The sequence below is a fragment of the Prinia subflava genome, chromosome 3, assembly GCF_021018805.1.
Source record: "Prinia subflava isolate CZ2003 ecotype Zambia chromosome 3, Cam_Psub_1.2, whole genome shotgun sequence".
Lineage (NCBI taxonomy): Eukaryota > Metazoa > Chordata > Aves > Passeriformes > Cisticolidae > Prinia > Prinia subflava.
In genome coordinates this window covers 33,917,970-33,935,935 of record NC_086249.1, presented here as the reverse complement: position 1 = coordinate 33,935,935, position 17,966 = coordinate 33,917,970, and the positions used below count along the sequence as shown (strand labels likewise).

Genomic DNA, 17,966 nt, shown 5'->3' with positions numbered 1-17,966 from the left:
TTGCCCAAGAACAGGATAGGAAATGTACATCCACAAGTAGATCATTTAGGAAAAAAATGGATTTATTTCCACAGCTGCTGAATAACATTTTATTCCTTAAAAAGAGGCAAAATTAACAAGCCATATTCATAAATGTGATACAGCCTGATTTGATCAATGTTTTCTCTCTTTATTAAGATGTTTGTTAATTATTCATTCCATGATTTTCCTAAAATGCTTGCTAAATACTTTAAAAAGTATGCATCTTTATACATTCAATTACAGGCAGAAAATTTCTATTGCTTGATTGGGGAGTTATGATGCCAACAGCTCTCATAGCTTGCCATCTTTGAAGGCAGAATCGTACTTAAAACTTGGTGTAACTAGGCTTTTCATCTGGAACTGTAATTACTTTCCACTTCAGAGCTACACAATGAAGCATCTTCCTATTCTTAAGCCTCCCAGAGCACAGCCAGCTTGCAAAAATCGCACAAAGAACATTATCGATTTTCTCAGGGGAGTAAGATATTTGCCGACTGCCCAGAAGAAACTGTAACTATTCATGTGTAGCAAAAGTAGATGCAGTGTGAGAAAGGACACACATCGCTATGTCCATATTCCAGAAAAATCACTGCAGCTGAATGAAGCCTCAGTTTATTGTGAACCAAGCAACATGAAAAACTAGAACAGCCTCTAGGAAATTAGCAGCATACAAATGAAGAAAGGATAACAAAGGTTTTGCTTGGGGTAATGGGGGGAAGGAATTAACTTCAATGCACGTACTTGCTATTTTAAAAAAAGTTCAGCTGAAAAAGGTTGGAGCAAGATTTGGCACACAAAAAAATCATCTACTGCCTGCAAATTATAAACATGACTCAAGAATTCAGAGAAAAAAAATGGCATCAGTACTTCAGCTGAAATTGCAACTCACCTGATATAATGAAGAGGCTGAAATTCCAAAAGGCTTCCATACATTTTATGTATTTATACACAAACATATATATTCATGCTTTCTCAGAATCCTTCTACACCAAGTTATTACAACCATATCAGAGCAAGGGATTAAGAAAAGACAAGCAAACAGAAAATGCCTTTAAAGAGCCATGAATCACAATGCAGCTTATTAAAGAAAGGAAAGAAACAACTAAAAACCATTTCAAACCTCAACCAGTAGCTTGATCAAAACAACAAAAACCCTTACCTGTGCATTCTTATTCCTGGCTTCTCTCCTTGCTGCTTTTTCTTTTAGCCTCTTCTCCTGAAATAAACAAGATGTACAGTTTTAAAGCAAACTCCTGCATTGTTTTTGGTGTTTTTTTAAAAATATTTTAAGATTAATGTTGAGCCATCTAGGTATTTTTTACACATACATGTTAGACTGGTGGTATTCACCCTATATGTTATTGAAAACAATAAATGAAAGGTCTGAGTGAGATACTACTCATTCTTCTCGCTCTTAAAGGAAATCATAAAACTACAAGAATGATTGAAGCTCATTTTATCAAGACTTATTAGTCTTAAAGGAATAATGTAGCTGAGTAATTTAAGAGTTAGTATTTGTCTGTAAAATAAGGTAGTTTAAATGGTACCACGAGATCTGATGTTTCATATTTCTCAGTGACTTAAAATAAAATAAAATCCACTTAAACTAAAATGAAAAATTTCCTAACTTCAGAATTGCTAAAGTAACTGGGGAGTGACAGCTAAAACATCTTTTCCACTTCGTATCTCCATTACCAACAAACACTTTACAAAAGCATTTGCTGAGTAATTGCATCGATTCAGAAACCATAACTAAGTTCTCTTAACCAAAAAGATTCATCTACAAGAAAATTACCTAAATGCAGTGATAAAACTCATCCAAAGCAGCCTGCTAGATCTGTCAGCATACAGAAGTGCCCAAGATATTTAAATCAAATTACATTTATTGCTGTTTGTTTTGTTTATTCTTACACCAACTGAAGTATTATCTCTAATTTATCAGGTCCTTGCAATCAAACATCCTTTAAATTCTTTATTCCATGAGGAAACGACGGAAATTCAGGTGAGAATACATCTTCTAGAAAAGCACATGGCTCCCTCTTCTTGTCTTAGTGATGCTCATGACATTGGTATTGAAACTCTTTTATGCTAGCATAAAAATGTTTCTGAAATACAACTCAGTTTCTCTGAGCAATATAGGCCATCCTGGCATCAGCACATTTAGAGTCTCATCCACATAAAGGAGATATTAACATGAATCCAGGGTCAGCACTTCAGCTCAGAGACGGCTGAAGAGCAGTTACATATCAGCTCACTAACAGGAATAAGGAGAAAGCTCCAGCTTCAGCAGCCCTGGTGCCATTTCATCACAGTGATGCTGCCAAAACATATTGGTAGATATCACACAAAGTTGTTTGGAAAAGCAGTCTTTGACTAGAGACATGGGAAAAGGAGAACACAGCCACCAAGATGTTCAAAGTGGGTGTCTAAACTCAGGGGCTTTTGAGACATTTGTGTGGTGCATGACATTTTCTATTCTCCCAATTGCCCAAACGACAGAAGCGTTGCTTATTTTCAAAGTCACTTTCTGCATAAGTCAACCTCTTCTCTCCAAATCAAAATGAAACAATTCCCCAATGCTTTGTGCAAAGCTGTCTGACTCAAACAACTCAATACACTCAGAGTTACATGTCAGGGCCTTTAACGCATACTGTGAAAAAACCAACAACAACAAAACCCCACCAAAAAACAAACACCAAAGAAAAGCCCAAACACCAGCCACACACTGTGGACAGACATAACACAGCAACACAGCTGTCTTATTATTTCAGATATGTTAAAGGATGAAAAAGAAAAAAAAAATACACTTAAGGCCACCAGTGCATCATGTGGGACAACAAAAGCCACCAGGACCAAGTACTGTCTGGTCTACATGCAGTTCCTCCAACGAAGTAGACCTATGCATCATGGTCATAACATGATCATCCATGTAACAATTCCTTCTCTCCCAAGTCAAATTTACATAAGTTTCTGATCACTTTTACTTATGCTTCTCTAATTATTTTGTTAAGTTTTTCAATTCCTCCACTTTAAATGCTTTAGCTACACATTCTTCACTCTTCTGGGTAACCATTGGGGTTCTCTCATTTTTCTGCTAAAATTACGGTGATATTCAAACTTCACCCCTCAAAAACAGAGAGAAAAGAGCTAGAAAGTAACACACCATATGTTACAAAGCAGCTTTTGACTTGGACTGTCTAGAAAATTTTGGACAGAAAAATTCAGATAGAAAAATTCTACGGTGTATGAAATGTCAGTGTTTTAACTACAGCTTCAGCAAATATAGCAGCAAAGTTCCTGCTCAAGGGATTTGTAACAGAGCACTGAGAAGACAGCTATGAAAGCAGAAGACTGACATAAGGACACAGAAGAGGAGCACACAGACAGCTTCATATACTTTAGTCTCTGAAGAATGGTGAAGACAAAAAAATTTCCAATGTTAATAGGTCCAGAGACTGAAATAAGGAGCACAAGAGAAAAACAAGACAGAGGAGCAATCACCAGGAGATGATGTCAAGACCTGTTTTTTTTCCCCCCAAGCAGAGGAGAGAGAGGGTTTGGATCTTTGTCAACAAAAAACCAAAGCAGATTTTGCAGAGCACATGTATGTCAGCACTGAGCTGCAGCAAGGAGTGCATTTTCAGAAGCCAATGTCCTGAAATCAGGCCTGCTTCTGCTGCTTCACACTAACTCACTCCAAACACCCCTGGGCATTCACAGGAACACAGGATCATTCCGACTGGAAAGAGCATCAGGAGGTCTCTGGTCTCAGAACCTCCTGCTCACAAGAGTCAGCTCTGAGGTGAGGTTATGCTGCACAGAGCCTTGTCCAGCCATTTCAAAATCCCAGGGCTGAAGACTGCACTTCATCTCTGGTCAGCCTATGCCACAGCCTGCCTGTTCTCACACAGAAAAATTCCCCATAAATCCATGCCGAATCTCTTGGTTTTGGCCATTGTCAGAGTTTTAGTCCATTTAATCTGTGACATGTTAATTTACTAATCAGTATACTCAAGTGAAAAGCCATGTAGAAATTTCAGAGTATTCCACAGACGTATTTTAAAAGCAGGTTCTGCTCTGATAAAAATATATGAATACAACTCACTATACATCTAATTTTCACAAACCCAAACTGGCTCGGTATTATATTATTTTCATTTAGTTTTTCATTAATAGCATTATATGGCTCCAAGACCTCCTTGGTCAGCTTTTAAAATTTACTGCAAATTATCTTTTTTTCTTCACACTTACTAAGGTACTTTGAAAGGATGGCTATAGCCTCGGTAATGAAAGGGATGAAAATTTTAAGTCATCATCATGTAAGATGGCTAAACCACTTGGCTAAAAGAAGAGTTGCAAACCTTCTACCTTTTCTGCACTAGAACAGACAACAGAAACAGCTAGCCTAAAAGGATCCCAAACCACGGATAAAGTCCTGTCTAATATATGGAAGAACTACTCACTGTTCTTAACTGTGAAGTTAAGAAGTCTGCCATTGGCTTCTCTTCACATTTAATTTCCCGCTTCTTCTATTGGGTTTTAAAACAAAAACTCATACCCCATTTAATTCTTAAAACTCCAATACACTTATATAAATATTCTAACATTTACATTCCATGTTCTCAACTTGAGACAAAAAATAAAAAATAATGGCATAGCAGATCTCTCTAGCTGGTAAGGTCTGCAATATGTGAAAGACACATAGAGAGCTTAAGCCCCAAGTTTTTAGTTATAAAAAATTAGGTCCAGCAATTTTGAGAGATCTTCCCTCCCAAAGGAAATCCCCTGTTCCTTGAACTCTCTTCTTTCTACATTTAAGGTTGTACAGAGAGCTTACTGTAATATAAAAAAAATACACCATTTATTTCTGTTATTTCTATTATGAACAGTTTTGTTCCATACAGTAATTTTTCTTTCAGCTTTTTTAATGTGTGAAAAATAAAAGTCTTCTTTCTTTCTTTTAAAGAATTTATGCATCGGTCAGATTTACATTCTATAAATTCTTTCAGCTGGTGATAAGCTGCAGTTTTTCCTCCCTAAAATTTCACTGACCTCTTATATTACCTTACCTGAAGGCAAATAAAAGTTTCACTCAACACAACTAATGCGTATTACAGCGTCTTTAGCTCTGAGAATATCAAAAAAGCCTGTGGCAAATCTATTTCCTGTAAAAATTTCATGCTCATCTGAGTCCTCTGAAGTATTTTTATTTAAATACTCAAGAACTCCCTCAGGTTTTAATCCATCATTTTATAACTAGATTTTTAGTAACTATTCCTTTATATACTGATACTATAATTTGGAGCTACCTTCCATTCTATTTAACAGCTGAGGTAATGGTCTACCACACAACAGATCTTTACAGGTGACCAAGTTCTGGAACAAATCACTCCACTGCCTGGAAAAATCTGGCTGTGATTTGCAAATACATGTTGGTCAATACTGGAATCTGATACCATGTCTTGGTATTCAAATATCTCTTGTTATTTTAGTGGGACAGAGCTAAATTCAGTCAGTTGTGCTGCAGAAAACACAGAGTTGTTCAAAAGTTCAGAGCAGCTCTCATATAGTGGCATTGCCATAGCCAAGAGCTGGTTTCCATCAAAATTTTGAAGCACAAATGTGCTCTGAAAACTGACTTAATAAACATGTTTCCCATAATTTTCTTCTCGAAGATTTCACACCAAGCTTGAATTGTTTACAGGCTGTGGCTATTGCTACAATTATATTATTTTTTATAAATTAAGCTATGTAGCTTAGTATTTCTCCTTACAGAGACTAGAAGACCATCTACATGTGAGCATTTCTCCAACTATCAAAACACACTAACATTCCTAAATCAAAGATAAAACTGAATCATCTTATTAATATTTCTTGGAATATTATTTTTCTAAATAATCTGGAAATTAAGTACAAAATTGGTTACTATTAAATAAACAAACCTTAATACCTTCAGGAAAAAAAGCAAAAGCTTTTTTTTATTGTTTTGTGTTTGTTTCGTTGTGAGGTTTTTAGAATCTCAATGTTTGCTTTTAAAAACCTATTGAATAATCTCCTCAACCAAGAAACTACATAAACATAATGATGTAAGCCTCATCTGCAAAGTTGAGGTTTACTTTAAAGGCAGGGAAACTGAAACACCTAGTAATCACCAATTTAAGGCAACACAGAGTAGGCATCAAAGGCACGTGAAAAACAGCACAGAGACAATCTTAAACATTAAACATGAAAAAGTCTTAGAGGCATTAGTGGAAAAAAAGGCATTCTCATTAAAAAGAAGAAAACAGAAGCTAGCAGAAACTAGCTCTTAAAAGGACATTCTTGGAACAAAACCAACATAGGAAACCTGCAGACAAAGATCAAAACGAGTTCCACTTAGATCTGAACACACTGAGTATGTTTTAAGGATAGAAAAGTTTTTCTAAAGCTTTTAAGTGAGTTGGTTTAAACATGTATATGGATGAGAGGCTGGACATGACCCAGCCACGTGCACGCACAGCCCAGAAAGCCAAAAGTGTCCTGGGCTGCATCCAGTGGTGGGCAGCAGCAGGGCCAGGGAGGGGATTCTGCTCCTCTGCTCTGCTGAGACCCCACCTGCAGGGCTGCATCCAGCTCTGAAGTCTTCAGAACAGCAAAGGTGTGACCTGTTGAAGTGGGTCCAGAGGAGGGCAATGAAGATAACATGAGGGCTGGAACACCTCTCCTATGAAGACAGGATGAGAGTTCAGACTGTTCAGCCTGGAGAAAAGAAGACTCTGGGGAGACCTAACTGTGTCTTTCAGTAAATCAGCTGGAAGGGAACTTTTTATGATGGCATGTACTGGGCAGGATAAGGAGTAAAGGTTTTAAATTGAAAGTAAGTTTAGATTAAGTATTACAAAGAATTTTTTTTACTGTGGGAGTTGTGAGACAGAACCTACACATACACAAACACATACATTAAGAGATAAAGGTAACAGTAATTCAACATACAGTCTCAACAGAATTATATGATGAATGAAGTCAGTTAACGCCATTTAAAAGCAATGTTTAAAGCTGGGAACTAAAATCTTAACAACAAATCCATGGAAGTTACACTGCAAATCACGTTAATATATTCTAGAGAAAAGTAGAGGAAAATGGGCAATGACGCCCTTCGTCTCACTTTGTGGCCGCTTTAGGTTTTGAAGGGATGATGCCATTTAAGAGTGGAAAATTCATTATTTATAGAGATCACAGGATCTTGAGCCATCTTAATCCAGCCACCCATTAGGAAACACCCAGCTCAAATACCAGGTCTGAGAGAAGGCAGAAAAACTTTGCATGGATCTGTGCCTGCTCATGCAGGCACCCTGCAGTACCTGGACCCTCAGCAAGCAAAGGGTGCAGCCTCACAGATGGAGATCAGCATTTGGGGCAGTTGTTCAGTACATCCTCCAGCAGGACAAGCAGCCTGGCATGGAAACTCCCTTACCACACTAGGGCTGGTAAAGACCCACTTTAAGGTTATGCCTGAACTACTTCTACTCACAACTGTGTCTTCCTGGCACTCATCTGATCAGTGTGTACACAAACCAGTTGCTTCAAGCCTGGTGCTAGTAACACCAAGATTGTGGGCTCAAAGGCCATATGGACCATTCACTTCAGAGCTGGATCCAATAGTCCTTGTGGGTCCCTTTCAATACAGAGCATTATGTCATCTGTGATCTCGTTTTCTTGTTTTTCACACTGATAAGATGAGGTCAAGAACTCTGATTTGGCCACAAGACTCTTAGAAAACACCCAAGGACACTCCAAACTCTAAGCGTAGCCCATTCAGCTGTTGAAGTGAAAGATAAGCAAGCAGGCCCTTGCCTCCACTGACACCACAGGGAGACCAGATGGATGCTGCTGCTAAGGTTGAAGCAGGATGCTTGTCAACCCACTTCTCAGTGTCCATCCCCCTTATCTAAATAGCTGTGCATCTGGAGCGTAACAGCAGCACTGCCTGCACACAAAAGTTATGGAAGGGCTCAGATAGCCTTTCTAACAAAGTAACACTCCCTGATTTATTTACACATCTCTCCATCTATACTTTGCTGTTCAGCTGAGCGCTCCTCTCAGCAGTAACCTCCTTCCCTTTATATTGTGCTCCTATTTGGCATACTCTTTATGTGAGAGAATTTTATCATGCTCACCCAGCACCACATTAAACCAACTGTACACATGGTAATCTGACAAATTCCACCTCAAAGTGCAGGACTATTCAGGTGCTTTACTTAATAAAGAACATAATCCTGCACTGCAATTTTTTACCCCTTCAGATTACTTCCTTGAAAATATGATGCAGCCTTTCCTCAGAATTAATCTAATGACTGATTTAAAACTAAAAATACTGTTTTTCATGGGAGCATTTATCTTCAACCATATTGAATGGCTTGTGTTATATAACATCTATTCCATAAAAGAAAGAAAATCCCCGGGGAATCCTTTCCATTTCTTGAGCATGATATATAGTATTCAATGATTTATTACAATACACTACAACTATTAGAATTATTTTAGAATACTATAAATCAAACATGTTTAAATCATAACTACTCTTTGTTATCAACAAAAATCGCTTGCAAAAACAGGGAAGCAGACCCTGGAGTTCCATTTGGAAAGGGGCTATCAAAGGAAGGAGTAAGTCCTAGGGTGCTCTCCCCTGAAAGGTTTCCCATCTGGGTCATGGCTCAGCCAAGGCATGGGGTGAGGATTGTGGCACGGGTCAGAGGTCAGAGAGAGAGATAAAGGCTACAGCATTACAGCAGGAAGCAAACCCCAAGGAATGCAGTGCAGCATGAGATACACTGGTGGTAGGGATACCCTGAATGTAAAAATGTGGCTTGTAATGATATCCTGTTATGTCTGAGACAAAGACAAGAAGGAGAAAATTAACAAATTAATAAAGTGAATATAAAAATACACTAACCCTAATGATCAGTAAGGCAGACAAGTAGCAAAAGATGTGAACTTGTAAGTCACTGACAAATTAAAACTAAAAGAACCACACAAGCACAACCTTGGGAAGGTCCACACAGAACTTTGATAAGAAAAGAGAAAACAGGTCATCTATGTTTATCAGTCTCACAAGAAAGAGCAAACTTAAAATGGAATATTTGAGACTGAGCAGAAAGACCAGCACATGGAAAAACCAAAGGTCAATGACAACACAAGGGCCCTATGATGTAGTATGAAATTAGACATATTTAGGGTCCACTCTACTATTTAATGTATTGGTGAGTGTGCTTATCAATCAAAGGAGTGAGATCTTCTTAGTCCTGCTGGTAAACATCAGCCCTTATCAGCCAACAAGAAGAAATAAGCTTGTGCTGCCTGTGCTGTGCATGTTTATGTGAGTGCAGCCTCTCTTGTCCCTGGGGACACCCTCAGAGTGTCTTGTGTGTGCCCCTCTGTGCCCATACACGTGCAGGGAGCTGGTTCTGCAGCCTGCAACAGCAGCTTCACCAAAAACACCTGCAGATGAAACTGCCTGAGTCCAAACCCAAGGGATTTGGCTCCCCTTACCAGTCTGCAATCTCCATTTTCAAAAATGAATTTTAATCAGAATTCAATATGCTCTTTGTGAAACTGAAAGCTATTTATTTTATGACAGTCTTACACAAAGTCTGGTACAAAGAATTTTCTCTTTTAGCCTTGGAAACAGTTAATATTTGGGAGATCAAACACACAAAGGGTGAAACACTGCACCGTTTCCTCCTCATTAAAATTATGCACTATGCCAATAACAAATGCATTAAGGCTGCAGGAGAAAAACTAAAGAGAGATATTCTGTTTCAGTACTGCTTTTAAAATAATTCTGTAATTTCTACAGAATTAAGAACAGCATAAGCAAAACTGTGAGAACATATAGCCCTAAACTTAAAGTGGTACAAATAAAAATCATTTCAGTGGCACAAGGACCAAAAATATCTTCAGATTCCTTCAAGCAACATCAGTATCCCTGGAAGACTGCGCAAGGAGTCTCAAAAATATGAAGTATATATTACATTTAAAATACAGACTTGTGGTACAGTGCAGTACCTTCTGAAAGATCCCCCGTCACCTGCAGTCTAACTGAGTCATCTCTCTATAAATATATTTGTTTAAGGTCTTCCAGGGAGGTACAAAACTACTACATCTTGCAGTATCAGACCCCTGAAGACAGTCTCAGCTTGATTGCTACTAATACTGCCCAAATAAAATTATATTTAAAAAAATATTTCTAGCCTTCTCACATTGATCATTCTAAATTGGCAGCATATCTTACTCATGGGAAGGAGAGGTAAGAAATAAGGCTCCTATTCATTTTTCCTTCAGCACCAACGGGCATTTTTTGAGCATGAGTTAGTGTAGGGAAAGAGAGGTTATTAAGAAGTGAGATTAATCCCTCTCTGCCACTATTTTCCTCCTAACAAACTGCATTTTCAGTTGAAAACTTGAAAAATGGAGTGCCAAAACCTGTTCTGAATAGTTTATTCACTTTTCCCATTATTGTTGTTTATAACATTTTGCACAGTTCAAATGGCTTTCATTAAATAGCCATTAATGCAGAATTCTTTTCACATCATCTTGATCAGTGTTACTGTCCTTCCCTTGCGCTCAATCACTAAAATTTACTTTGTTTCCAAAACTTCAGTAAGCATTAATTACACTACAATTATACCTCAGAGTTTTATTTACTTTTATCCATTTGATTTTCAGTTCTCCCATATTTGCAGAGGAAGGAGAGGATAGTAAAATGTGAGACTCATGAAGAGAACCCAATTACAGTGTAGATGCTTTGCAAGTTGCCACAAGCCTTAAGGCGCTGCAACATACAACTCTTCTAATCCGAGCATCTCATGAATGCATCAAAACATTTTTCTGATCCTACAGGAAACTGTGCTCATTTAAATTACATTCACAAATGGTTTGAAAAGCAATGGCCTGTGGATACTTTCTGAATAGTTTTATTCTTCATCAGTAACAGCTTTGCAAGAAAAGTTTATTATAAGCTTATGTGCCATGTTCCCCTAAAAAAAAAAAAAAAGCTATTTTTGGGGATGTTTTGATTTTAAGAAGTTCACTTTTTTTTCCCCACAGATCTCAAATCTTCAAGATTATATTGCAGAAGCTGTAAGAAAGGGATTCTCAATTGAAGATAATCTATAAAAGAAAAAGCTTCATGAAAACACTGCTTTTTCTACATCCACTCATTAGCTAAATCAAAACCTGAACACACCTGCCAGATAAAAACAAAGTGCGTGAAATAACACCTACATTTATTGCCTTCTGTAAATTGTTTTGCTATTGTAAGTCACCATTTCAAAGCCAATGTAGACACTTCAGGTATTAACACACATTCAGCTTGAGGGGACTTTATGATTACATGTACGTAGCCATGAATCAGACTGCTACATTTGATTTATACAGAATGAAAATGCCATTGTCTCTAGTGGTCTGCTAGTCTTAATAACTTTAATAGATTTAGTATATTTCAAAAACTGATTTAAAGGGGAAAAAAGTAAACAACTGCCACACACCCCAGGAAACTACACCAGGTATCAGCTGCAGTAGGGAAGAAAAGGAATTAAGATGAGGAAATATGAATCAAGCTATATTTGAAACTTGATGTAAGTGAAGGAACTGAAGAAAGCTAAGTTGATTAAAATGTTAAGCAAAGATGAAAAATGAAGCAAAAGCAGAAAGGAAAGATTTAGCCATGGCTTTTTCAAAAAGCTAGGAAAAAGAGAGTTGTAGGAGAATTCAGCAGCTGAGGCAGAAAAACCAAGAAACAGAGAATTGTCACATCTGATATTGAAACATGTCAAATGGACAAAGACCTTCAGCAGTCTGCTTGCAGGAAGGAAATGTAAACAAAGATGGGAATTAAATAATTAGCATTACTGCAGAAAGGACAGGTCAGGTAACAGAGTTCATGTTACAACATGATGTATTTTGGCTCACAGTGAGACATAGAGGATTTAAAAAGAAGCAATGACAGTCACAAGTGATGGTTTTAAGACTTTGAATAAAGGGTTCTGCTGAATGCCAGCAAAGGGATATATAAGATGGGATTAAAGTATGTGACTTTAAAAAGCTCCTCTTTCAATGACACAAGAAAGGGCACTAAACCACACTTACACAAAACCCAAAGTCATGAAAATGAAGTCTCCTGGTCTTTTTACTGCTCTCATATCCTTTACTGGTAACACACCTGAATATTCATCTTTTAGGTTTCACCCAGTCCCTCCAAATGAGCGTAAGGAATAACTTACACCACTTGCCTGTCAATCTTACATAAACAACCAAACTTTTAATAGCAAATTCAGACAATCATCAGGCACCTAATCAGGCTTCTGCAGCATAGTCATGATACACAGACTTGCACAGCTCTTCTTTCATATCACTGAGATGTAAGCTAAACATTCAAACTCAACTAGTATTTGCTGCTGAGCAATTACCTTTTGGGAAGGGAAACCTTATGAGGTGGGAGAATTTTTAAATACCATTGGGAAGTCACTGTGAAAATGGCCACCTAACTTGCTTTTACTGTGAGGCAGTTCAAATTTTCCCCTGGCATTCTTTTGTCAATGAAAGACAGATGACTTATCCCATCAACAACACAATAAATTCCAAAAACATTAGTGAAAAAACAACAGCTGAAATGACTAAAATAATGTTTATCTATGAGACTTATCTACGATTTCTGAATTAAGCCATAGATCTTTGCCCTATAGTGTGAATTTTGAAAATTACACATTTTCTGGTAATGAAAAAATTGAGTAGTATCTTCCCCACCTAGTAATTATGTAGCTTCTTCATGAATCACTGGAAGAAGGCACCTTCTGATCACCTTAAGATGACCCAAGAGAAAGGAGGCATGCCTGTCTCTCCTTGGATGAGAAAAAAGAGCAGGGCTCAGCATACTTCCCTCATAATTACTACTACAGCTGTTTCCTAAGCAGCAACAGCTGACTGTCAAGAATCCCAAACATAAATGGATGACTTAGTAATAAGGAAGAGCAGGAGAATCAATCTGTATGTCAGCCTTACCTTTTATAGCCTGTATTAATTAATACATGAAATGAATTGGTATCCTGAATGCTTTTGTAGTGAGGAGAGAGGTTCATCTTTAACCACAAGGTTAGTGAGACAACGGGAAGGCAAATGAGGTTCTACCAGAGTAAAACATATCACCTTCCTGTCCCTTCTTTCTTTGCAAGTTTCATCTCATTTAAAATTGGATGTTAGGATTCTAAAACGTTATAAGACTATTTCAATAATTAAATTACAATCAGGTAACCGAATACTTCATTATGTATAGAGAATTTACAGTAGTCGTATTTTTCACCTCAAACTGTAAAGTTTCAAATAAAAATCTGAATGATGTCAGATGTGTCAGTAATGCAATGACTGAATGGCAGCCCTTAACACTAGACAATCATTTTACAGGATATCAGAGGTCTTTTTTTAATCTACTTCCTTCCTTTTTTATATAGTATAATTTATTTATTTTATTTCCTTTCATAAAGGATAATAGGTGGAGTGTGAAAAACACTCATGCACTAATCTTCAAGAAGCTTCACATATGACACTTTCCATCATTACAAAAAAAACCCCCATGACATTGATGTGGCCAGTCTGGTAATTTTGTCTGAGTCAGTTTTGAAAAGAGGTATTCTCTTTTCATGGTACCTCCACTGCTGAAACATTTTTTTCTTCAATGCAGGTAAATACCTGGTCAACATAATTCGTTCTTCTCAGCACTATAACAATGAAGTTGCATTAACAGACCAAGAAATGAAGTATATTATCATTGAAGTCTGATGCCAAACCTACAATGGTGTTACTCAAAGTATATGAATCTACTAGTGAATAACATATTGCAAAGTCATAGAATCAGTTTCTTGTTCACTAAGTGCATCCTTGAAATCTGATTGCATTGTTTTCTGTAAACCTGACTATTATTTCACTTGGAGCATAGCAAACATGGTTTCTTTTCACCTCCTATCAATTGCAACCCTTAGCTAAAGAGGAGGTGAGATTTTTTTGTATTTGTCAAATGACTGCAACAGAGCTAGAGGAGCAGATTTTCAAATTAAATGTGTGAAGTATGCTTTGACAATAGCTAGGATACGTCATAGCTGAAACATAACTTGAAGCTTTCACAAAATCCTTCCAAATCATTTTGTTCAAATTCAAACCCTCACAAACACTGGAAGGTCTTGCACTAACTACTAACAATCACTGGAAACCCAAATTGAATTAAGTCAGCATTTACAGAGCAGGACCATAAAACAACGCTTTCTAATACTTTGGAAGTTTGAAGCTTTGAGTATATATAAAATCAGGCCTTTAACAACACGTAGTCCTGGGATCTTACATGTATCTGTTATGTGGATGCCACACCCATCTCACAATCACTAACAGAATGAGCCCTGAGCTCAAAGACATACAGCTGTGACAGGTACACAGCATGGTCAGAAAACCCTGCTTTGGTCTGTAATAAATAATAGAGAGGTAGTTGGAAAACTTGTGGTCTGCAGCTTAAAGGTTTTTAAACCCCAGGGAGAAGCCAGACTGCAGATACTGATCTTTTCAAGTCACAGCCAAAATCATATCATGTCGTTTGAGTAATTCATTACGTAAATTCTGAGAGCCCTAACAACACTGACACAAAAAGTTAACACTGGCCTAGCTGAAATGTAATACTAAAGGCTGAGCAAATGGTAGTCTGCAGACATTTCAGAGATAGTCCTTCACTGCCAGCAGGTTTTAGAGCACATATGCCTAATAATACTTTCTTTTGGTGAAACAAACCTTTCCACTGAACACTGCTTAAAAAAATACTCCTACTAAATTCACCAAATTTTAAAGCTGTAAATAAAACTCCACTGTTACTAACACTTAATGCTGAATAAGGCTTTGTGCTATCCAGCTACTTACATGAAAACTGTTTTCCTTCGAGCACTGCAGACCTGAAGAAAACTGAAGAATTTAAATGAAATTGTACTACGCTTATTTCACAATGTATTTAAGTATTTTTCCCCACTGAGCAATCCACAGCACAGTATTTCTGTACTTCAGTAATTGAGTACTTTCTGTACTTCAGTAATTGAAGTAGAAATCAACTTACCCTATGTTTTTCCTTTACTTTCTTCCTGTATTCTTCTTTGTCAAATTTGTCTTCCTCCCGCAGTATTTCTTTTGCTTTATCTAGGTTGATACCACTGGCATCATCTTCCTCATCTGCTTGCGCCAAATTGGATTTTTGCACAGGTGGCCACTGCTGCACAAACTGAATTAGAGACGCCAGCAAAAAAAAAAAAAATAATGGTTAGAATAATTTTTTCCACATCACACTTTTGGAGCCCTAAATATTCCAATACATTATTTTTCCAGACTAAATAAAAAGGTCATCTGCAAAGGAAACAAATAAACAAACCTTATTTAACCTCACATTCAGTTAAAAATCACTATTTTACATTAATGTCTCCATTATATCACATTACTGTTTAGTGAATTCACTGGAATCTTTTCTCTTTTTTTGTCCTCTTTCCTGATTAAAACAAGTAATTTCTAATCATGCTAGTCATCTGGGGAGAGACAAACTACTTGCTTTCAAGAAATGACTCTCAGAAAAAAATGTGAATGAATCTAAGCAGTACCTTTCATCTAAACAACCAACACATGTAAACGATTCCAACATATTAACCAAGACAAGAATTAGACAAGCCTTTATTCCAGAGGACCCAAAAAAACCCATGACTGCAGGTTCATGTTTTGAGGGAAGCAAGGAGAACAGACACGGAAAGGTTTTTTGATTATTGTGCTAAGACTGTATTGGAAATGTTTGATGACTCACGCTGATAAAATGTTTGATGGATGACACACTGAACACATCCAGCTTCCCTTAAATATCTGAAACTTTAAATTCAAGACAAAGACTACACATTCACCAAAAAATATCCCCATCTGTCTTATGACCTAGTAGCTTATACCTCATGGTATGAGCACACACATTCAAGGGAAAGTCTTTGCAAAATCATTCTTGCTCATGGATTGGTGGAGTACTAACTCTTGAAAGGAAAGTACATAGCAGAAAATATAGAATGCCTTTCAGCACAAGTGCAAAACCAAACACATTTAGGACTCCCTAATGTACACAGGGTGTTTATTTAACAGTTACAGATAAATCCAAGCCGTTATTTCCACATCCTTTTGTAAAACTGAGTTTGTGTAGTTGTATTTTCTAGATAGATACATTTTTTAGATGACTTTAACAAAGAGAAACATATGGAATAGAACAATGAAAGTTCAAAGCACAATTTTACACAGCTTGGGGGGAAAAAAAAGCAAGAACACCCATAGATGCAAATTTTGTGTTTCCTTAAATGTCACCCCTTTTTTATTGTATTGCTTTTCAAACTACAATCTTTGTGATTATATTTCTCTCCATCCTTGCTCCTTTTCACTTTATTGCATAGATACCTAACACATTTGCATGTGAATTTTTTAGTTGAGACAACAGCTTCTGAATAGCTAAAAATATCTGACATGGTATTTTTTGGTCAGTGGGGTAACCTCTAAAACCTTTTACATTCTGTCTAATGTTAGTAATTATGTATATGGCTACACTCCCTTCACCTGCAATATAAAATGCTTTATCTTATTTAGTCAGAAAAAATGCAAATTATACACTTGCAAAGGTGACCTCTCTTTCACTTTATGTCTTACTGAAATTATTATAAAGAGGAAAAAAAACCCCAGCCCACTTTTTATCTTAGTGCTGGAAATGGATAAACAACATATATAGCATCTGAAGCTGTGAAATCAAATGATATAAAAGTTCATGGAGAATGGACACTTGCTAGCGAGGTTATTTCCACAGGGAAACCCTAGAGTGACTCGCATCCACAACAGTTCCTTTCAGTATAAAGTCAATAAATTTTTCCATTATTCTATTAAAAGAACAAATCAAATAACTGGCAAATTTCCAAGCACTGCTACATCAGCACTAATAGGCCAAAATTTGGTACTTCCTTAGCTTTTCTAACTTTTAATCTAGAAATAGTGAATGCTGGGAAGAAAACCAGGGTCTTGTTTTAATTCCAGTACATTAACTCAAGACTTTGGGGATCTTTGGCAAACAGCTACAGGAAAATTGATTTACATTTCTGTAAGAAAAAAAACACATGCTCTTGATTCCACCTGAAATTGAAGATAATAGGCAGAAAAGAGATACAGTTCTGTACATCCATTTACAGCTCTCATACAAGTATCTTACATATACAAAGATGAAAAGTGGTCAGTGCACAACATTTCCCAACGGAACTGAATTCTAAGTGGAAGCTGAACACTTTTGCAAAATGTAAGCCAATTACAAATACCACACATTTTTTAGAAGCGTGACTTTTCATACAGATATAAAGTACATTTTTGACTTTATAGAAATGACAACTTCAATTCCCACCAAAATACTTTGAAGTGATCTTACCTCTCCATCTTCAGTAAAAACTATTTTTGTGTTAACCTTAAATTTCTTCTTCAAGATTTTTTTAGCTTCTTGGGTCTTAGTTGTTTTTTTCTTCATCTTTGATTTTGATGTGGTCTGCATAAAAGAAAGTTTTCTTATGAGATTTTTACTAGTCAGAATGCCTACCTCAAATTTCCTTAAAAGTAATTAGATGTATTAAAATTTATTTCCTAGAACATGAGTAAGAGTAATTTCCAGTAAAAATCACCCAGCAAATCTTTTCATTAGAAGCTTTTTAAGTAGGCTGTATCATCAGAAATTCATTTACTCTGATAAAAATTCACCATAATTTAAATCCTGCCAGAGCCAGGACACCTGGCTCATTCAAATCTCACTAACCTTTTAGGGACAAGGACATTAGATTCACCAGCTTATGCTGTTAGCAAGCCTCATCAGACAAGAAATACAGTATAATTGTGTTGAA

At 36.8% G+C, this 17,966-nt stretch overlaps 1 protein-coding gene across 1 annotated transcript in view; it reads right to left on the bottom strand.

Moving 5' to 3' along the window:
• DDX10 (DEAD-box helicase 10) overlaps positions 1 to 17,966 on the bottom strand; it is a 159,487-nt gene that overhangs the window by 44,109 nt on the left and 97,412 nt on the right. Inside the window, exons 14-16 of the mRNA XM_063394605.1 lie at positions 17,504 to 17,617; positions 15,143 to 15,304; positions 1,181 to 1,237 (exon numbers count right to left, since the gene is read on the bottom strand). Of these exons, the coding sequence (XP_063250675.1) occupies positions 1,181 to 1,237; positions 15,143 to 15,304; positions 17,504 to 17,617 (333 nt within the window). The remainder of the gene's footprint in view (positions 1 to 1,180; positions 1,238 to 15,142; positions 15,305 to 17,503; positions 17,618 to 17,966) is intronic.